At 36.5% G+C, this 23,371-nt stretch overlaps 2 protein-coding genes across 2 annotated transcripts; both read left to right on the plus strand.

The window, feature by feature from the left end:
- Positions 1-2,075: 2,075 nt before the first annotated feature.
- LOC131319564 (guanylate kinase 2-like) lies at positions 2,076-7,488 on the plus strand. The gene is made up of 11 exons (XM_058349878.1): positions 2,076-2,461; positions 3,130-3,165; positions 3,484-3,588; positions 3,696-3,772; positions 3,857-3,986; positions 4,310-4,672; positions 5,952-6,073; positions 6,161-6,296; positions 6,570-6,615; positions 6,729-6,834; positions 7,083-7,488. Exons 2-11 carry the CDS (start codon positions 3,163-3,165, stop codon positions 7,195-7,197), a joined length of 1,203 nt encoding a protein of 400 aa, XP_058205861.1. The 5' UTR covers positions 2,076-2,461; positions 3,130-3,162; the 3' UTR covers positions 7,198-7,488.
- A 10,650-nt stretch (positions 7,489-18,138) lies between these two features.
- On the plus strand, positions 18,139-22,550 carry LOC131319561 (putative pentatricopeptide repeat-containing protein At3g01580). Its single transcript, XM_058349874.1, has 2 exons — positions 18,139-20,649; positions 22,323-22,550. The coding sequence occupies exon 1, from the start codon at positions 18,224-18,226 to the stop codon at positions 20,468-20,470; it is 2,247 nt and encodes a 748-aa protein (XP_058205857.1). The 5' UTR covers positions 18,139-18,223; the 3' UTR covers positions 20,471-20,649; positions 22,323-22,550.
- Positions 22,551-23,371: the final 821 nt, after the last annotated feature.

A 23,371-nucleotide genomic window follows, 5' to 3' on the forward strand; every position in this document is an offset into this window, starting at 1 on the left:
CTTACGTAGTTACGTTAATTAACGTTGTGTTGCTTGTCTCTAGGTAGAACATAGAGTGCGCCGAATTCCACGTAAGCTGGTCAATACAATTGTAAGTTTCACAATTTAACAAATCGTACATACCCTACTTTAATTTTTGACTCTACTTGCGTGATTACCAATGAACCAACTACGCGATAACGAAAGAAAGCATCGCGATAACATCATTTTTTTCAAAAAAATAATTGATAAACTTAAACTCCGATACCAAATATCACACTATATGTTTCTATTAGTATCTTGTTTATGCTAGATTTTTGAGGTTGCCCAAGTCGCACAATTTTTTTGCTCGACCATCACGGACCTTATACGACAACAAAATAGATTTCATCGTAGCAATGGGTTGTTTTTTACTAAAGAAATGTCAAGTTTGTTCTAATTCATTAGGAATTATGTGGTTAGCTTTATTTAATTGGAGTGTAAATACATCAAATTATCACGGGTTCATTTCTCAATTATAAATAAAAAATTATAAATTTTTCACTACCAAAAATACCCCTCAATCTATTACTCCACTAAAATTGTAAAATAAAAAATCGCAATCTCCTGTCTTGCTCCATAATAAATGTTTTAAAGTACTTTTCCAGTCAAACGCAACCAAGGTTTTAAATGGTTGAATTTTCAATCTAATAAAGTCGGTGAAGTGACTTAACAAGGGTTTAGCTTCAAAGTGGAGAAAATACATAAGCTACACGTGTCAGTCACAAAATGTGCAACATGCCAAACGTTGAACATTTTTCGACATTTATATTTGCAAATTTTTCTCACCAATTTTTCAATTTGCTTTAACGAGAGAAATAAAAATGGTAAAATATGAATAATCCAAAAAATTACCTAGATACTTTAAAGTTAAAAGTATCTATTTATTTTTATGTAAATGAATAACATATATACCCATTTTTATAAGATTCTAATGTTTTTAAAATTTCGATTTCCTCTTCTTTTCTTTTCTTTTCTTTTTTGTAAGAAACTATAATGTGAGTCAAAAATTGGGTAAAAAAAATCCCACGATAAAATGTTGTGCAAAAATAAATAATTTAGAAAGTATTAGTACAAACTAAAAGTATTACTCCATCCGTCCTCTTTTTATGATCCGACCATCCAATTTTGGTTGTCCCTTAATTAGTGCAATTTTGAAAATTTAGTGGATAGGAGCTAACACATTTCTTGTTTTTCCCTTCTAAATAGATTTCATTTAAAAGATTCTTAGATAGAAGTGTAATGATGATATTTTTTTAAAAAATGGAAAGCCATAGTTTTTAAGGTATAGTGATAATGTCTCTATAAAAAATTAAATTTATTAAATTAAAAACTTAAAAAGGTACAAACGAAATATAATTCTAGAGACAGTCTGTGAATACAATAATAGACTTAACAACATGCCTATGTGCCAGTGTCTCTTTAACAACTTAATAAAATTGTTAATTTTCAAAAAGAAAAAGAAAGAGCTAGTGCCGTATTGCCATGTCAACATATTTTGCACATTGTTATGTTCCTTAATTTGCTCATAATTTCAAACGTTCCAAACATAACGCAAGCACACACGCCCATAGTATATATAAGTATTTTTTATAATATAGGAGTTATCCCTGAACTCAAATTGCATGAGACTAAAACTTACTTAAAGTCAGTTGCAGAGAATTAATACTCACGAAAAATAGCTGTTTCATCAATACTCACAAAAAGTAGTTAGAAACAACTACGAGGGAGAACTACTGAACGTGCTCGCCACTTGTGAGGCCCTCTATATGAACTTTTACCTCTTCAACTGGCTGCCCTGCATCCAAATCCAAAAAAAAATCAAACTTACACTTCCATAATACGTTGGGTCACACGCCCACAGTAAACCCTAGATTTGTGTTATATGCTTTTCCACTTGGAGGGACCCACTAAGAATCCTCACAATTACTCCAATGCCCAATATTAAATTAAACATTAGTAAAATAAAACAAAAACTGAAAACCAAAATTAGAAGTCGGTATTTCTGATTAAAAAAAGAAGAAGGAAAAAGCCGGTATTCGAGTCTTGGTGGTTTCGTGAATTGAATGCGACCAAAACCCCACCTCCTTCCCCCCTTCCCTCCCCACCCCTGTCTCTCTCTAGCGCTCTCTCTCTCTCTCTCTCTCTCTAGCTTTGCCCTACAAATATGCCAATGCTCCTCAATTTCAATCCCAACTTGTTCTTTGCACCCAACTTTTTCTACCCAAAGTTGGTCTTGCTTTGAAAACTCAAAAGATCTGTGCGGGTTGAAAGAAGAAAAAAAACCCAACTCCTCTTTCATTGACCCATTCTCCTCCCCTTTGAATTTTTACCCAGAAGAAATTTCAGTTGGCCGTTGAAGATACATAGCCCAAAATCTGGTTCTTTTTTGGTTTTCTAACTAAAAAATTCGATCTTTTGATCTATTGATTTCCAGATTCAGGTGGGCTTCTTCTTTCTCTCTTTGTTCTCTTTTGAATTTTTCCCTTTCCTATTAGCTCCACATGTCGCACATGCATATGTATATGTGTGTGTTCGTATCTCTATCTCTCTCTGCGCCATAAATTGTAGGTTTTTTTCTTTTTCTTTTTTTATAAAACTCGGGTGTCGGTAAGCTTGCGAGCATCCTCCACTAATTTTGTTCTACCTGGTATATGTGTTTGGAAACTTGTAGGCATCTTTGTTTTTGTGTGTGGGCTTTCTTTTTTCCTGATTTTCACAATGCTCAAGCTCAGATTTGTTGCCTACTGTGTGTGGAATTCCAAATGGTATCTTGGTTTTGTGCTTTTGACTGTCTATTTAGAACCATGATTAGATTTGTTCAATTAATTTGTTGGCATGTTTAGCAAGTTTGATTATTACAATGCTCCAGCTCAGATTTATAGCCTACTGAGTGTCTGGGTTTGGTGTTTTTGGCTGTCTATTTTGAATCCACAATGTTCAAGTTTAGATATTTTTTTGCTTGATTTGTTGGGATGTTTAATAAGTTGTCGTTTATTTCTTTCCAGTCACTGTTCTTTCTTTGTTCCTCTTCATGCTTTATATTTAATGGAAGATCTGGAAATTGGGTGTTCTGTATCTGATCTCTTTTCCCAAATGTGTCTTAATCAGGTGTAATCTTGGATTTGAGGAATATATATTTCCATGGTGAGTTGCTTTTGTGCATCTTTTATTTCAAATGAAAATGAAAGCATAATTTGGTTTAGAACGGATTTGAATTTGTGAGAAAATGTGGTTGGATATTTGTCAGTTGAATATTGGCCATAATTGCAAATGGTCTAAATCATACCAAACCGAGTCTTAAGTCCCAATCAATTAGAGTCGGCTACATGAATATGTTTCCGTTGAGGGCATCATGTTCCATAATATCAAAGAACTTAGATCCTTTCGAAGTACTACCTCTAAAATCAAAAAGGGTTTTTTTTTTCTCTATGAATTGAGCTGTCTTGGGTTGTGGTCTTTTAGGGAGAAGCTCCAGCTCTCTTTGTAGATCTGCTTAGTGAATGCACCAATGGGTTTGCATTGAAATCCAAAGGCTCACAAACGACCACCATAGTCAGTGATAAAACGGTATGTTGCCATTTTTTGTTCAATCTTCACCTATAAGATTATTTAGGAAGTAGCTCGTACAATTTATCGCCCACCAAAAGTTGAGGTCTGTTATTGGCTTTAATCAGTATTTGATTGGTGGCACTGATGATGAATCAACATCAACAATTGAAGTTCAGATCCTCGACAGATCTACGGGGCAGTTGTGAGTTTTAAACTCTAAATATGGGTTGAAGTAATTGTGATTCGGTTAGGACTTGGATTTATCGATTTCTGTTGGAATTTGTAGGATCGTTCCAAAGGTGCTGGGAACAAAGCCAAAGCAATGTAAGGGACATTCAGCTGTGCTTTTAAATGAAGACCGGATACTGATTGTTAAGGGGGATTCATCTCCTGATGATTGCACTTGGTTTCTTGAGGTAGTTTTATTTCTATCAATGCAAACTTTCTAGATTAGTTTGGGGGCAGCGTGCATACTATTACATGTTGGACCTTAATATATAACTACTAAGGGAGACTACTCTGTGGTTAAAGTCATTTCAAATCAGTAGTAAAAAAAGAATTCAAACTCTATTTTATTAGAGGTTGCAAATGGATTTACTTTACTCGCATGTACTACTTGAATGCTTTTTAATCCTTCTGCGCAGACTTTATTTATTTGCCATTGTACTTTGGTTTTGGGACTTGAGGCTCGGTTTTGTTGTTGGTTAAAAGTTTTTTTTTTTTGGGTTGATGATGTTAGGTGGACACCAAATTCGTTAAGCAGCAGAGGGAAAGTTTGGAAACTGAGGTGGTCGCGTGGAGTAAGGGAATAAGAGGTGAAGCTGAGAAGCCCATTGTTATCAGTGGTCCTTCCGGTGTGGGTAAGGGTACACTAATAGCCAAACTAATGAAGGAGTTTCCATCTATGTTTGGATTCTCTGTGAGCCACACAACCCGTGCTCCAAGGGAGAAGGAAAAAGACGGGTTTCATTACCATTTCACTGACCGAAGTGTTATGGAAAAAGCGATAAAAGATGGGAAGTTCCTTGAGTTTGCTGCTGTTCATGGAAACTTGTATGGAACAAGTATTGAAGCTGTTGAGGTGGTTGCAGATGAAGGCAAGGTATAGACTTGTTGCCTTTTGCTTTTGTTTTTCTTGAAGTTATTTGTCAAATGATTATCGATAAAAAAAGAATTTGTTTGTCCAATGAGGGAAAATCTTAATTCAGTTAAATGCCACTGATTTTCTAAATAGAAAGAAGAGTTTGGGGCATCTGGTGTATGTGTTGGGCGTTTTAACCTGCCAGATTGACCCAATTCTTGGATAGTTACAAATTTACAATTTACTTAAAGATTGTGTGGTAGATAAAACCTAAGTACTTGGTGTCTTTGTAGAAATTGAGTGCCAAAAGAGGCTATAGTTTCGGCTTATTGTTGGGAGAACGGGATCCACTGGAATTTTCCAACCTATCTTAGAAAAGATTGAGGCACCACCAATTCCACCTTTCTACTAAATGTTTGGTTCCATTAGAAATTACTTCCAAAAAGGTCATGTTTGTAAGAGGAAATACGTAAATGACTAATTTGGAGGGAAGAATTTGCACAACAAAGTTTCTCTTAGATTTGCTGAAATGAATAATTATGGTCTTTCCTCATAAGAACTATGACTAGTGATGGGGGTACACTCGAGGTCCCCACTCCAGTTTAGGAATCTAAATTGGCAAGCAATTGGATGCTTGCTGATAGTATTTGAAAGGACTTAAAGTTGTTATAGACTGCTAATTTGCTTTTGGCCCATTTGTTGGAAGCTTGTGGACTGTCTATTGAATGATTTGTCGGTGAAAGTACATAAACCCTTAAGAAATTTGTTGTGGAAAAGGATAAGAAAAAGGATTGCATAGCCTATTTTTCTGTCTTTTCTCCTCCTCGCTCTTTTCCCCAACAAATCCAAGATCCAAGTGTAGTCTTAAGAGCAACCCCAACAAACTGCCAATTCTCTGGCCAAAGCCATTTTCTTTTTTGGCAAGAGCTCCTAAAAAATTCCCTCCAATGGCTTGCTGAATCCCAATCCAAATGATAGCTTTGCCATTTATCAAGCCAAATGTGGCTCAAGATTTCTCGGTTCATCATCAATATGGTAGAAACTCTGGCATCTACATTTCTGCTGCAAGTGACCAAACGGTTGTGATGGGTAGAGCCAGAAAAAGTACTTGACACAACTGGAGGTCTAGAGCAATTTGCCAAATTTTTGCAACATGACACGGTAGCTAGCCAAAAAATAGCTTTGGTGTTGAAAAATGAGAAAACTATTGGAGATACTCTTGTTAAACTAAGTTTCTCTAGCTATTGGCGTTTGCTCTTCATTTTTGCATGCTTGAATAGTTTGCTTGTTTGCGATGTAGAGATGCATCCTTGACATTGATGTCCAAGGGGCACGGTCTGTGAGGGCTAGTACTCTTGAAGCCATTTTTATCTTTATCTGCCCTCCATCATTTGATGAGCTTGAGAAGCGCCTTCGTGAAAGGTGACCTAATTATAAAGCTAGAGATTGCAAAACCTTCTAGCTTTTTGATTCCCTTGTAGTTGAGTTCTTTCGGGTCTTTTTGCACAGAGGAACTGAGACAGAAGAGCAGATCCAGAAGAGACTCCGAAATGCTAAGGCAGAGCTTGAGCAAGGACAATCGGGAGGCATTTTTGACCATATCTTGGTCAACAATGACCTCGAGGCTTGTTATGAGAGTCTTAAGGTGAGGTCTTAGATTCCTTATTTTCCTGTTTTCATTTGCCAAGAAACGGAGAGCTTATTTGGCGAACTATTTGCAAATTTTAACAACCCATTTTTCAGATAACACCTTTTATGATGTTTTTCCAATTTTCGGCTGTTTTCAAAGGTGGAGCTGATATGGAAGCTATGAGTACTCTGAACTTTACATTTTTTGTGTTTGCAAATAGAAAATTTTATTCTGGAAAAGGAATATATAATAAATACTTCTCAGTGCTTATTATTGTATTTGATGCAGAAACTCTTGGGTCTCGAGGGAATTGTTAGCACTACCCCTAAATCATGTAAGGATTCCTCCAATTACTTGCATTGCATTCCAATCAACAGTCTTCATCTGGTTTCAATGCATTCCTTCTGTCTTTATTGAAAATTGATGGAATTGTGAATGCCAATGCAGTGTCTGAACTTGTAGATCTTCCTGCGGTTCATTCAGTGTGGAAGATTGATCAGAAAATCCTTATAAACTGCCGACCGGCAGAAGTTGAAAAGGCTTCAAAACAGTTGTAAGATCCCTACACATATCATTGGCATAGGGTACAATTGAATCATGAATTCGAGAATGGATTAAAAAAGAATCCAAAAAGAAGATGGGCACAAATAATTTGTTCCTATCTACTGGAAATGGTTCACTCATTTTCTCCTTTACCTCCATAATTCCCTCGACAAAATCCATGATCCAGTCAGTTTTATGGGCAACTTTATGAATGTTGATTTGTCATGACTTGTGTGTTTATTTGTCTTGGTTGAGCAGGTTTGTACTCGATGTATCTACGCTTAAAGGAGGGGCACCGGGACGGACAAGAGGACTAAACTTGTATGCCGTAGACACATTTGCAAACGGCGTAGATGGAATGAAGCAGCTGTGAGATAATGGCGATAATGGCTCTACTCCCTACTTAACTCGTTAACGTGGTCCGTTGAAATTCGACATTTTTATGACTTAACAATAGAGGTATGAACTATAGATGGGATGTTTCAAAACCATTGTTGTTCCCTTTTTCCTGCATTCGTTGTTCTTAGACTCGGGATGATTTGGAGAACTATACATTCAAAGAATTATTTCCCTTTACGTGAGAAATGATCTGATTCATGAGACATATGACGGTACTTGTACGACAGTTTTTCGTACATGGAAAAAGTAGTTATTTCGTTTCTCCTGAGATTTAGGTCGGGTAACTACTTGATTTACGTGGGTCGATAGATTGTATGAATCTTGATGAATACTCCAGTTCTCTGTTTTGGGTTGAGAACGAGGATAAAAGTTAAAGGAGAAATGTATTAGTAGATGATAATGCAGGAGTTTCTATTTGTTCTTAGTTTGGTGTATCCAACTTCATGTTCAAGCTCTCACTCCAAATCTTACATGCATGAATTTACTTGTTTAAGCATAAAAGGGGAAAAGTTTTTCTTCCATTGTTTATTACTATTTCTTTAGTTATTCTCCAACAAATGGAAATATCTCCCATCACTGTCAGTGTTCTTTGGTAGGAATGTCATTGGCTCAAGCAAGCTTTTGGTTGTCCAGCCATGTGGTTGTAGAAAGGGAAATTATCACTTTGACCCCTGCATTTCAAGCAAAACTTACTTTGACCTGTCCGACTTCAACAACAAACACTTCTCTCTTATAAAAGAAGAAGATACATTAACCAAAAAGGTTAAAAAGATAGTAGAACTATACTTTGGCATAGCTCAAAATTAAAAAGACAATAACTCCTCAAGTTTAGATATTTGCAGGGGGTAAGCGATCAGTGTGAGGTAAAGATGTCAAAAGTATTTTTGATACAAGGAAAGAAGGTCAAAGTGAAAGTTCTCAAGAATTAAAAAGAAAAAAAAAAAGGCAAAAAGAATAATTGGTGAAAGAAGAAAGAAAAGAACAACAGAAAAAGAGTGAAAGGTCCCCTTTGGCCACTTCTCTACCCATCTGCCATCTCTCACTCTCAGCCTGTCCAAAAGGGCCACCTGGCTAAGGTTGGTGCCCATTGCACCTTGTTTGGTTCTCAAGAAAACGTAAGCAAGCCAAACAAAATCTGAAATGTGGTTACCACATACATTTGTGGAAAGGCTTTGATTCATCATAGACACTTGAGGAAAAGTACCCCACAAGCAATCAGCACTCACCAATAATAGCAATTGCAAACCAAAAGAGCAACTAACTCTGGTTGTCATAACTTTCAAATCATATCTTTTTGTGGCTTAATTATATGATAGTAGTATACTGTAGGACCCTTATTCTGGTGGTTCAAAAATGTATTCATAAATCAGTAACATTCAGTGCAAAGTGGTACGCCTACATATAAAAGTGAAGCGCGAAAATCAATTTCCTATACTATATACTGATTACATTATATGTTTTTGAAGCTTACGTACATAATGGTTTAGAGAATTTGCTAGAAGCATTAGTAAAAACAAAAAAAGCCAAACTGAAGCGTTTGGATTGTGACTTTTTTAACACCAACAGTCTACCCCTACTGCTCTCATTTACCGCTCCTCCTTCTGCTCTCAATCTCACCGTCCAAAAGTGTTTTGGACGGTCTGGATTAAAAACAAACTATTACCGGTCATGAGTTATTTATTACCGGTCAAAGTTTAAAAACATATCCCGAGAAAGACGGTGAGATTGAGCTAGCGGTGAAACAGAATGGTAAAACAGAGCTGTGGGGGTAGTCGAACTGTTTTTAACCTGTTCTTTATCGAGTACAAGCCGCAGAAAAATAAATGTGTTTAAGATTTTAGACAAACATTCCAAATGTATCCGAATTTTGCACCTTTGATAAGTGTGTATTTTTAGTTAGAGACTTGGAGTAAATTGTTACTGTACTTTTTACTCATGATAAATCATTATTCTAAAAATTGTCATTTTTGCCATTACTAATGGTACTAGAGTTACTAAACATGCAAAAGACTACAAAGCCAGACATCATACAGATCGAAACTATTGGAACAAAAGTATTGTAAAAGAAACTATATCATCTCTTCTTCAAAGGAACCAAAATTTAAAAAGAAAATGGTATTAGAAGGAATGATTCAATAGTCCTATTATTTAAATCCAATTGATTTAGTGGATGAAAACTCACAATGAACTAGTGCTACCGCTTCTCTTTTTCTTTTCGAATAATGGAATATCTTGTCCATTTTACGCACACCTCGCTTCATTTTAAAACTTCGAAATTGATAGACCGGATAAAGTTTTAGGTACTCCAGTTTTTTTCGATAAGTGGGAAAGTGGTACTGCCTAGCTCTTGCCACTAGCAGATCTTGTATAGCAAGAAAGGAGAATATTAAGCTATTCTAATGCCAATTTGAAGCCATCTTTGGGCCCTCAAAGATATAAAAGATTTGATCAATAAAGTTGCATAATGAGGAAGGGACGCAGAATTGGGGGGTGAAAATGATAGAATGGTCAAATTTGGTAGGCCATCACACAAGCTAGTCACGGCCGACTTGACAAAACTTTTTTTAAAATAGGGGTTGAACCTTGGAAGAAATGTTAAAACCCAAATTTTTTGCCCGAAATAGATTCACTTATTACACAATAAAGATATTTCAAGGCACCCCAAATTGCCTTGAATATCAAATTTTAATTTCTACTTTGTCGCTCTATCTATTTTTTTTCATATGTTAGGAGAATTTGTGCTACTGATCCAAACCTTTATCCAATCCCATAAGGGTTTCAACTTCCTCTCTATCCGAGTCGAATCCACGACCTCATTGCACTTAACTGCAGCTACACAATTGTTGAACCAAGTGCTCTAAGCAAGAAACAATTTGTCAGTATCTAAGAGCGAGTACACCCATGAGTTATTTAGACCGTCAAAATTAAAGTTCGACAAAATATTTGATAAAGTGGTGCTCTAAATACCCATATGGTAAAGCTGTTACCAAAAGGGGGAAATTCATCTTCCGTGCCAAATTCAATAATAATTTCAGTGTTTTCAAATTTGTTGCACTTTCCAAACCAATAGATCTAGATCGAGAAAGGAGATGAGTTAAATTCAATGGTTTAGATTTGAGACTGTGCCAATGAGATCAACCTGGCGCATCAACAACATTGTGTTTTTGTTTTACTTTTAACCCGGTAGCGATTCATAAAATATTTTCGGCAAATTCATTTTGACACCAGCCAGAATATATTTTATTTAGGGAAATTTATAAAAATGGTCCCTCTAGTTTGCACGAGTTCTCATTTTCGTCCCTCTACTATTAATTGTATCAATTTTAACCCTATAGTTTTCATTCCATCTCAATTTTGTCCTTCTCCCTAACGCCATCCATGAAACAAACGGAATTGAAGGGCAAAATTGTCATTTTCTCTCACAGAGGGACCAAATTGAAATTTTATGCAAACCAGAGGGATTATTTTTAAAATTTTACATTTTACTTTCGTTTTTTGCAAATAAAATAAAAAAGACCATAAGCAATATATTTGACAACTGAATTATTTTTTATTGGGTAATCAAACTATATTGAAAAATTTATATTTCATTACACATTACAAAAATATTAGAAAATGTACAAATCAACCCCTTAGCTAATGTCTTTGTATCATGTTCTTATAATCTTCTTATTTTTTCACCCAATAAAAAAAATGTTTAAAATCCATGTTTATTTATTATATGAGTGATCTTATGAGTAAGTCCCAAAATAAATATACTTATACGCATATTTTAATGTATTTGATCTTTTAATATTTAATAGTGTTTCATTGCTTAATTAAACACAATTACAAGATTTCTAAATACTACTGAACAACTTTTTCTTTTTAATCATGTGACAAAAAAAATAACGATAGTGAAAATTCAATTTAAAAAAAAATACAAGACCAAGACGATTAACATAAGGGTTGTTTTTCGAATTTTCTCATATTTTTTGTGATGTATATAATAAAAACTTTAAAAATTTTCAACATATTTTTTATTATTCAATATAAAATGAGATGAAAAATATATTATATATGATGTATTTTAAATTTATTTACAAAAACAAAAGTAAAAAATAAAATTATAGAAATGGTCCCTCTAGTTTGCATGAAATCTCAATTTAGTCCCTCTGTGAGGAGAAATGACAATTTTGTCCTTCAATTCCGTTTGTTTCATTAACGCCGTAAGCGAGAGGGACGAAATTGAGACAGAATGCAAATTATAGGACTAAAAGTAACACAATTGATACTAGAGGGACGAAAATGAAAATTCATGCAAACTAGAGGGACCATTTATAAAAATTTCCCTTTTATTTATACATACAGCAAGAAGATAAATTATATTCTCGTACTCCATTGTTGTGTGTGGGTGCCCAGGAGCCGTTAATGCAGTTTTCAGTGGGTTATAACTTGTCCCACCAGCCGCTACCCCAACTTGCATGGAATCACAGGCCATGTATAGCTGGCTGAGAAAAAGTGTGGGCTGTGGACCCCAAGAAAGGAGAAATCAAGCAAGTTGTTGAGAAGTTATTGGGTGCGTTTAGAGCACCGGCCAACGAGGGCGGAGCTGTGTAGGGGCCCGGACCCCGGTCTCGACCTTCCAAGCGTCTGAGTTTTAAATTTTTTATTTTGTATATATTTGATTTTAAATATTTTTGTAATTATTCGCGTATGTATAGCTACTTATAATCTTAATAATTTTGGTTTGATTTGATAAAAAATTGGTTATTTTACATTCTCATTTCTCAATTTTTTTCACAAATAAAAAATAAGCACGTGACGGTTGAAATAGCTTAAAGAAAAAAACAAAATAATTGGTATGCTTTAACATCATTAGGCTAGAATAATTTCAGTGGAGAAATGTAATGTATTGAAAAGCAAAAATTTATGATATAATAAGTATACATTCCGATAAAAAATATGTCTATTAAGTCGGCCCCCCGGAGTCTTAATCCTGGCTCTGTCACTACCGGCCAAATGGTGCTCAGTGCCACTCAGACATTGTTCGTTTGGGGGTCTCAAAATTTCTTTACACGTAACCTCCCTCAAAGCCCTCAAACAAAAAAGGAATGACTGGCATGCACCTTGATCCACTGCAATGGAGTCTGTCAAACACGTCTATGTAGCTACACTCATTGAGTATTCTAAATTTTTGGTCAGAGGAAACGCCCCTTTAAGCTCTTTTGGCTTAATTTATTTATTTGAAGATTTTTTAACTTTAAGTTAATTTTGTGTTAGATTTTTTTTATCATTAACTGCTCTCGATATGAGAAAAATAAAAAAGTAAGATTACAACATAGATTTTTCAAAAAACAAAAATAATAAGAAAATCCATCTATTGTGACTGTAAGAGGCATTATGGCACTAATTAAGTCACTGTGTTAATTACGGGCTAATCTGCAGTAGGATTGGGGGAGTCCTCAGTCTGACCCGGGATGTTGCTCGGCAGCTTCCTACCGAACTAATGTAGAGCGGCATTTCGGCACAGATAGGTTGAGTCAAATCTGAGCGCAAATAAATCTGAACTATCCATTACTCAGTTAAAAGACCAGCCATAGCTGAAATGAGCCATTGGATCGAACGATCTGCACCGCTCTCTCCCATTCCCTCCTCAGTCCCTACGGTCGCATTCCGTCCCCTGGTCCCCACTGACAGTTCAAAACGCACATGGACGAAGCTTCTACCAACTTTCCCTTTGTGGGGTCTCTTGAGTTGATGAGCCTCGATCAAAAACTGCAAGTGGATTTGTTTTGAAATGTTCTCATCCAGTTCCACTGGACCCCGATAATGTATCTTCCTCTTGGCTCTTCCATGAAATGGAGAATTTGAATGGTCCCCCCTAGGCTCCATTGGAGACCTCTAATTGGTACTTTTACGAAACATGGCTTTGTTTGGATCATAAATTTATGAAAGCGAAAGGAAATATATCATGTTAACATGCGTCTTGACTCTTGAGGGCTTGACCCCAAATGATCAGTCAATATGCGTGTATGTATACAAACTCGAATACGTTTACAAAGATTAAATCACTGTATTCATACATATACATTCTTTTAATGGGTATCAACGCCATTGTTGAAGTTGGATCAAATGGGTATCTGAGTGTAACGACGTATATACGGTCGCATAATTTTTCAGTTTGGCCTTCTTCACGATCTGGATAGTTCTTGCGAATTTTAATGGTTATGAAGTTTTTAAGAGACACTTTACGCTTCCGCTCATGCATGTGCACGCGGTTTTCGTGGCTCAAGGTGGAACAATACCAAATTCAACTACTCTTCATGAAAATACGTACCCAATCCCCACTTGGAGCTGTGTAGCTGCAGTTGGATTTTCTTATGATTCTTACCCATTAAATAAATTTTGTAGAACACTTATGGCCAACACCTGATCGAGTGGTTGTTAATTTAAAAAAAAAAAAAACAATTCAAAAGTTTTCGTCCCACATTGGCAAGATTAGAAACTATACTTTACTTTGTAGGAGTTTTGTGCTCGTAGGATAGTTATCAACCAATATGGAAGAGTTAGCCTTGAATTTTTGGTTGACATAGTGCTTGATATCCCACCCGCCATGGACATTTGATCGCCCCGCAAATGATAAACTGTTACCCACCACGGGTGACTAATATTTTGGATTAAAAATGCGTCAATGCAATTGTTTTGTGAAGCAGAAGCAAGTCTCATGTCTCATCCAATTTGGCACATTATGTTGGGTGGCCTGAGGCCTAAAGCACAACTCGAACTTCAATCCTATTGGAAATTAATCGTTTCTAGGCCCAAAGACCCATCCGTAATGAATTGTTTCCAGGCCCAAAAGTCTTTCGATTTTTTCTGGTGCGAAAATGGATCTGCGCGCATGTATGATATCATGTCATCTCTACCAGGAAGTATTACTCTATCACACGACACCACTATTTGTAGGAAATCTTATCGCACATATGTCGGGACCGAAGCTTAGATCCCACACTTGTGGGTGATAGTAGGAATATGTTTAACCCTAGGGTTTCGATTTTCGAAGACTCGAATCTGGGCTTTTTCCAACCAAGTCTGAGTTTCCACGATTGATTGGTCCAAAGGTCAATTAACGGGCTGAACTGGGGGAAGAAGGCTTTAGAATTCGGCCATGCTTAAGATTTATTTGACCACGCCACGGACTGCGTCGACCACATAATTGATGACAACAGCAAACTTGAATAATTGAAATATTCTTTTTATTGGAGAAATCTTGTAATTGTGCAAAAATTAAATATTGAACCAATGAGCATATTATTGGAATATATTCTAAACTATATCCAAATTTCGACGATTACTAAAAGATAAAGAAAATCAACAATGACATAAACAAAATGATATAAGACGGGTGAAGATAATTCTAACCACATTCTCTTATTGTCCCCATAAAATACATGCAGTCAGCCCACATAAATTGCGACGTACATGGTGGGTGAGTACCCTGATAGTAAGTGGGGGGACATGACTGATGTAACCGCGCTAATTCCCCCGAGGTTTGAGTTGCGTAGTCGTGTCCAATTATGACTCGACTCTAAGGCTGTTTCTCGGTTATAAAAAAAAGTTGTCGAGCTAACGTGGTGTAACGTTTTACTATCTCTCACTAGATTCCATATAAAAGAGAAGTACCTTTATTTTAAAGAATTGTCTCTTAATTTTAGGGAATTGATATTCGCGCTTGCATGATCCCCCAGCCACCATGGATGGGCTAGCATTAATAAGAGAAATTATTCATTGCCCTTGGGGCAACACGTCACTTTTACCACCTGCTACCTTCAACCAATCAAAATTTGGCTAGTGGGTAAAGTAAATTTTTATTCCCCTCTGACACCCCCACCCTCGACCCCACAGCACTTTTTCCACACTTTTCCCGGATTACCCCCGGCTCCACAGCACTTTTTCCACACTTTTCCCGGATTACCCCCGGCTCTCCCCACAGTTGCTGTTTTAGTTTTAAAAAAAAATTCAAAACCATCAATTTGCAATCCTATGGAACAGAAACGTAATTATGAGAGCCTTAAAGCCAAAATTTAACTGTGTCTCTTTAGAATAATATGATCAAAATAAAAATATCTACACACCCGTTCAAATGGATTAAAAATTGAAGTACTTAATTTTTTAATCATAATTTCTAATATATAAACGGTGTGTAGATATTTTGAACGGGTGTGTAGATATTTTTAATCCGTTTGAACGGGTGTGTAGATATTTTTATTCTGATCATATTATTCTAAAGAGACATAGTTAAATTTTGGCTTTAAGGCTCTCATAATTACGTTTCTGTTCCATAAGATTGCAAATGGATGATTTTGATTTTTTTTTTTAAACTAAAACGGCAACTGTGGGGGAGAGCCGGGGGTAATCCGGAAAAAATGTGGAAAAAGTGCTGTGGGGTCGAGGGTGGGGTGTCAGAGGGGAATAAAAATTTACTTTACCCACTAGGCAAATTTTGATTGATTGAAGGCAACATGTGGCAAAAGTGAGGTGTTGCCCCAAGGGCAATGAATAATTTCTCCATTAATAATTATCGATGATCAGTTTGTCTCTCTTGCCTGTTAATCTGTTACCCCCATGGGTGACTAATGTTTTGGATGTAAAACGCATCGATGACATAACACAAACATGACACAATGCAGAGTGTGTATTTATGAAATGACACGATAACACGACACGAAATTAGTAAGTTAAGATCGGTTATGGCATGACGCGATAATACAAAAAACTAAACAGATTGGATTAAGATTGAATTTTTTTGACACAAACACGAAATGACACAGCATGAAAGACGACACAATGCCCACCCCAAGCCTAAATCACAACTCGAACTTCAATCAGTTTACCGAAGAAAAAAAAACTCGAACTTCAATCCTATGGAAATGAATCGTTTCTGGGCCCAAAGACCCATTTGTAATGAATTGTTTCTAGGCCCAAAAGTCATTTTATTGTTTTGGCACGAAAAATGGAAGTGTTGCAGGTATAATATCATGTTACCTCTGGTGAGTATTGTACTCCGTCGTACCACAACTTTATTTGTAGGGGATTTCACCACACATATGTCGAGACCAAATTAAGCTAACATCTCACCACTTGTGGATGATGTTAGGAGTATGTTTCGTCTAATAAAATTTTACAATTCGAACCTAGGTATTGTCCAACCATACCCGAGTTTCCATGAACAAACCAACCCCTCGATGGTTAAAAGGTCATTTGTATCATATCCTCCCTTTGGCAAATTGCTTCAACGGGCTGGACTGGGGTGTATCAGTTTGGCCAAGCATAAGATTTCTCAAACTTGAATATACAATGGTTTTAGTAATTCTGAAAAATTATGAATTGAACCAGTGCAGCGCATTAGAAAAAATACTCTAAACTATATCCAAATTTCCATGATTATGAAAATATAAATAAAATCGAACATTGGAAAATTTAACATTGAACCGTATTCTTTGATTGTTGCCATGAAATACATGCGCTCAGTCCACATGAATTGCCGCATACACGGTAATTTTATTTTTTTTGAAGATCGCATACGTGGTAGTTAAATATGGCAAAGTAATAAGACTGTATTGTTTAACGCGGTCGGGCTGTCGTGGTGTAACGTTTTGTTGAGAGTATAAATAATAAGTTACTTCTTTCACTAATGATTTAAGTTTTTAAATGAATTAGTGGTTAACAATCTAATACGTTTTATTTCCGAACTAATCATGTGTTAAAAAGTGGCACCCAATAACTCAATTTGTTTTTTAGCTAAAGTTCAAAATATCTTATCTAACTTAATTTGGGAGGTCAGAAACAGGATCTCCCGCTCGAATCCAAAGCTTAATCCAGATAAAAGAGAAGGGCTGATAAACGAATTGAAGGGGCTGAACAATCAAGTTTTGAATTGAAAATTTAACGAGTTTTAAAACTAAGTCAAAGTTAGTTTGTATATGAGACGAATTGATATCAGAATGAGCTTTAATTGAGCCAATTATGAATCAAATCTCAAGTGGCTTGAATTTTGTAAACACCGTAAGTTGAACGAGCTGAACAACTTATTCGAGTTTGGTTTAATAAAGAAAGCTCGTCCTTGAGCATTGGACAGGTCGACTGGGTCTTTCCATGTTGTTCTGTTGCCACGAGAAAGGCGCACAAGAAAATTATGCTCAGCGCGCGGAGAATCCGTTGAGAGTTTGTCTTGGTAGGGAATTATATGATCTTTTCCCCTATTGTATTGAATTAATAAAAAAAAGAGACTAGTGCCACGACCGCCTATTGTTTGATCCAATATTGACCAGGAAGTCTCGACTTCCATAGGTCCTTAATTTTACTTCCCGTAGTGGTCCTTACTTTAAGAAAGCGGAGCGGGGCCAATCTCTCATACGGGCTCAATGTGCCGCTCTTTCGTCAAGTGCTCCGTCTACTGGGTTGTTGGCCTACCAAGCACTTGTCCGCGACAGAGAGAAAGATGTTTATTTAGTGTTGATCTTGCTCTATAACCTTAGAAACCCCTAATAATGAAAGCCTAGATTGAGGGACTCTATCCAGTTCGTAATGAGTTTCATAAAAATATTCCAGCGTTATTTATTTATAGACCAAATATTTTAGCTCTATAACCTTTGCTTACCTCTAAATATCAAAAGCATTGATTGATGGTGAGGGACTCTAACGAGTTTCATGGAGCAAAAATATTCAAACGTTATTGGAAAATTTTAAAATCAGTCGAACAATAATAAATATATAAATGTATATTAAAAAGTATAAAAAAACACACATAAATACATGTTTTTCTTATATTATTGTGTGCTTTTTGTCGATCCGATAGACTGACAATAGAAAGACTGAACATTATTTATTTATAGATTAACCGATCTCAAAATGACTTATATGAAATCTTTTCACTCTAGCACTGCAACAGTTAAAAGGCCTTTTATTGAAGCCATATTTGCCCCATATCCTACAATTTCTCAAACACTTGAAAGAACTCTATGCCTGCCCTCATTTCTCTCCCCACCTTGTTTCCTCCCCTCCCAAACCCCCACCACCGCTCCTTCCGTCCACCCAAACCAAAAAATCCACACAATCAAGCCTTCAAGAATCCTCCACATAGAAAACAAAAACATAAATTCTTCTTGAACAATGATAACTGGCCTCTGTTACTCCAAACGTCAATTGGGTCTCAAGATTTTCGTCTGGGTCAGGCCATTCATGGGTTTTTAACCAAATCTTGTTATCGAAACGACGTGTTTCGTGGCAATAATCTTGTGACCATGTATGTGAAATTCAACAGATTGGATGATGCACAACAGGTGTTTGATGAAATGCTTGACCGGAATACTATCACATGGACTTCTCTTATTAATGGGTATTCACTGGTTAATGACGTTGAGTCTGTTGTTAGAATAACTCATTGTATGCATGAATCCGAGGAAGAGTTGAATGAGCATACTTTGTCGGTAATTTTGCGGGGGGTTGAAAACCAGAATGAGATCATTTGTGGTGAACAAATTCATGGTTTTGCTATAAAAAGTGGGTTTTTTCAGAATGTCTTTGTTGGAACTTCTTTGGTGTCTATGTATTCAAGAAGTGGCCACTTGGATGATGCAGAGAGATTGTTCCATGAGTTGACGGACATTGATGTTCGCTGTTTAAACTTAATGATTTCGGAGTATGTGAATGCAGGGTGTGGGGAGAAAGCACTTTGGGTCTTTATTGAGTTGCTCAAAAGTGGATTGGAACCAAGTGAGTATACTTTTTCCAGTGTGATAAGTGCCAGTAATGGAGCTGTTGGTTTAGAGGAAGGCAGGCAATTACATGGACTTGCTATTAAGCATGGTTTGGTGGTTAAAACCTCGGTTGGAAATGCTATTATCACAATGTATGGTAGGCAAGGGTTGGTTAAAGACTCTGAGAGTATGTTTCGTGAAATGGGGGAGTGGAATTTGGTTTCCTGGACTGCTCTTCTATCAGTGTATGTGAAAAATGGCCACGGCCACAGGGCCTTTGTTGGGTTTTCAGAAATGGTTAAACGTGGAATAAAGTTGGATTCTAATAGTTTGTCTTGCGTTCTTTACGGCTGTTCAGAGTGCAAGAATTTAGACTTGGGACTTCAAATCCATGGGTTAGCAATAAAACTTCACATGGTCTCTTGTGTTAATGTGGGGACTGCTTTAATTGATTTATATGCCAAATGTGAGAAACTTCAATCTGCAAATTCGTTTCTCAATAGTCTACCAGTCACCAACACTGCATCATTCAATGCGATTTTAACTGGATTTACTAAGATAGACGGGGAAGGTGATGAAGATGTGTTGCATTTGTTTAATCGACTTAGATTGGATAGATTGAGACCAGATTCAGTAACTTTTTCCCATCTCCTTAGTTTATCTGCTGATCAAGCTTGCCTACTTAGAGGGGCAAGTCTTCATGCTAATGCGATAAAAGCAGGATTTGAAGGTGATTTAACCGTAAGTAATGCAGTAATTACAATGTATGCCAAATGTGGAAGTATTAGAGATGCTGAACGAATATTTTTCGATATGAAAGAGCATGATTCAGTATCTTGGAATGCCATGATTTCAGCCCGTAGTATCCATGGGCAAGGTACAGAAGCAGTTTTGCTGTTTGAAGAAATGGCAAGTGAAGGATTTCTTCCGGACAAAATTACAATACTTTCTGTTCTTCAAGCTTGCAGTTACTCGGGTTTATGGAATTATGGGTTTTCCTTATTCAGGGAAATGGAGCTGAAATATGGGATTAGGCCGATACTTGAGCATTTTTCTTGCATGGTTGATCTTTTAGGGAAAGCTGGGTGTCTCTCCGAAGCCATGGATTTGATGAACAAAAGCCCATTTTCAGACTCACCACTTCTTTGGAGAACTTTGGTCCATGCTTGCAAAGTTCATGGGGATCTCAATTTTGGGAAAATGGCTTCAAAGCGTTTGCTTGATCTAGAACCAAAAGAAGCCGGATCTTACATGCTTGTTTCAAATGTATATGCCAGGGAGGGACTGTTTGATGAGGCTTCCAAGGTAAGGACTATAATGAACGACTTAAATATGTATAAAGAAGCAGGTTGCAGTTGGATTGAGATTGATAATAAGACCCATAAGTTTGTAGCAAGCAACAAAAACCACCCTGAAAACAGAGATATTTATGCAAAATTAGATCAACTGAGGCTCGAGATGGAAAACGTGGATGGTGATAGAACTAACTTGATTTGGGAACCAGCTTAACTATGTTTTAGAATGAAACGTGGTTGCTTTTCTCATGCCGAAGAGGCAACAGATATGGTTCAACATGCTTAGAACTGGGGTAATGACAGATATGAGATGATAAGAGAGGCGTGTAACATTTTTGCTGGACTAAGACTGCAGGAAAAGTGGGGTCATATGGGTGCAAGAACTTTCTCACTGTAAGTATGGTTATTAATTACCAGCTACTAAATTCACACAAGAATTGTTGCTTACTTGCTTTTCTGAATGCCATCTTAGTCTTAATTGGAATGCGCTTTGAAAAAATCTATTCTATGCTAGGGTCAGAGAAGGCAAGCTGCAAATGTCTATCCAATATACTTCTTGTCATTAAAAGTGATTAGCGTATAAGTTATATCAACGAATCTGAGATTGGTCGACTGATGGTTATTTAGTTTGGTTGCCTTTCGAGCTCAAATTAGTTGTACTTATGCATGGATTACACACGTATCCTATCATCACGGAACCTGGGTTCCATTTGACTGGCATTAATGGGAGGATGGTTTGTGGAAGATTTGGTGTGAGAATATTTGAATTTGGAAGTATAAATTAGCATAAATGCCCAGAAGGTTCACCTTTTGCTTTTAAAATCTCTGGAAACTATTGGAATGATGTGATGTTGATTGGAAAGATAAGCATGGACTTTCACATCATATTAGTCAGTATTGAAGCTTAATAATCTATTAACTACAAGTGATTTTGTCGACATGGAGGGTTGTAATAGGAATAGAAGAACCTTGAGAAGGGCACAGGTTGAGGCAATAGGAAAGAACTCATTACCTTATGATGACAAACTAGGGACCAAAATAGTTTTTTGAACGAACAAATTTGGAAATGAAAGAGATAAAACACAACTAAACAAATTGCTCTATTGCTGGATACAAGTAGAACAGAAGTATTGACAGTCAAAGAAGAATTGTAGACTAGGCTAAAATGAAAGAAATGCTAGCTAATTGTAGGAATTAGAAGTTAAAAGTAAGTAATTTAATTTGTTGGAACTCAAAAATAAATTGGAAAGCTGAGACGCTTGAATTTGGAAGTTGACAACGAGTCTTGAGGTGCAAAGCTCTAAGCCTACCCTAGATTCACCTATTGAGTGCTGATATGTACAGTAACTTCTTTTAGCCTGAAACTTGGCATGCTTGGGCTCTAAATAGATGACACGTGTCCCATGTCGTAAAATTTAGTTTCTTTTTTTCCTGGAGATGCAAAATATATGATCCTCAATTGAATCCCCCAGATGGCTGCCACAGCCTCGAACCCGTCTTCATTTGAAATTCTTCCTATTTTTTCAGGGCCTAGCCTCGGTTCTTTTCATCCACTAACTGTCTTAAGCTGATCAATGCTCATACTAATTGACTCGATCTTCGCATCTTCTACCATTTTAATCGCTAGATAATGCTTTACACCCATCGAAATACAAGGAATATCTCCTGAAGATGCCTGAAAAGCCATCTGTGAACGCCACCTGTCCCTGAAATCTTAAGATTCTTAACCGCCCTGAAATCTAGGAGTCCGTTGCCCAACGAAAGGGAGGGCAGATCAAGTGCAACCATGCCATGTTACAATCTAATCTCACCCGTTTGATCAATCTTCGATAGAGGCCCACCCGATTTAATTCAAACTTTCACCATGAACTTGGCCCGCTCCCCATGTGTTACTCTATTGTTAATTTTGCTAACAAATCCAATAATGGGTGTAAATAACTTATTTATCTTTAAAGTGATTAGCTTATAAGTTATATCCATCAATTTTAGAATGGTTGTCTAATATTCATTAAGTTTGCTTGACTTTCTAATGGACCATATGCATGTACTAACTACTACACATACAGGCGATCATCATGGAAGCTGGTTTGCATTAGACACTGATTAGTGGGAGGATGATTCCTGGAAGATTTTTATGCAAGTATTTTAAGGTAGCTTAAATACTCAGGAAGTTCGCTTTTTGTCTTTAAAATCTTGAGAAACTAGTGGAATGATCTGATGTTGATTGGAAAGATAAGCACTGACTTTTCAAATCATATCAGCTTAAAGTATTGAGGTGAATAATTTATTAGCAACGAGTGATTTGATCCATGTGGAGGGTGGTAATTGGAATAGTAGAAGTCTGAGGTGAAGATAGGTTGAGGCAATAGGAAAGAACTTGATTACTAAAAATGGAACAGATGAATATGACCTTGGAATTCGCATATAATTGAGTGGGAGGAAGTAAATCTTTGTAGCCAACCTCAAGTAAAAGGGACAAGGGCTTGTTGAGGTCAAATATTTATCCTTTTTGTCTAATGTTGAACAGATGAATATGACCTTGGAATTCAAATTTTAAATATACTTGAGTGGGAGGAAGTAAATCTTTGTAGCTGACCTCAAGTAATAGGGACAAGGGCTAGACAATATTGAATATAATTTTCTTGTTTAATTTGGAAAATATTCATTCGGTCGATTTTTTTAAATCTAATTGTTCCTGGAGGACTTAAAAGATAAAAATAAAAACAGTACTGCATTATAGATGACTGGCTCTAAACTTTTCTACTGTGATTGTAGTGGTCTTTGGTGATTTATAAACCATTCGTCTTGTGTCATAGAGGACAACTGGCTATTCAACTGCGATTTTTAGTTGTCTTTTGTGTGAAGCATTTTGCGTTTCTAAGGCAGGACAACTGGAGTGGCACTCCGTTTAAAAAAAAAAAAACTGGAGTGGCGCTCCCCTCATTGATATTGTCCTATTAGCATGGTCTGCCTTTTCTGCTTTTGCGAATGGAAACTGCTAATCATATGTGAAAGTGCATTATGTTAATGTGTGTTGAGTCTGTTGACTGTGTTGCGGTTTGTGAAACACGTATCAAAATTCTAACTTTTTTGGGATTAGATTGTTATTATCCAT

The sequence above is a fragment of the Rhododendron vialii genome, chromosome 3a (genome assembly GCF_030253575.1).
Source record: "Rhododendron vialii isolate Sample 1 chromosome 3a, ASM3025357v1".
In the NCBI taxonomy this organism is placed as follows: domain Eukaryota; kingdom Viridiplantae; phylum Streptophyta; class Magnoliopsida; order Ericales; family Ericaceae; genus Rhododendron; species Rhododendron vialii.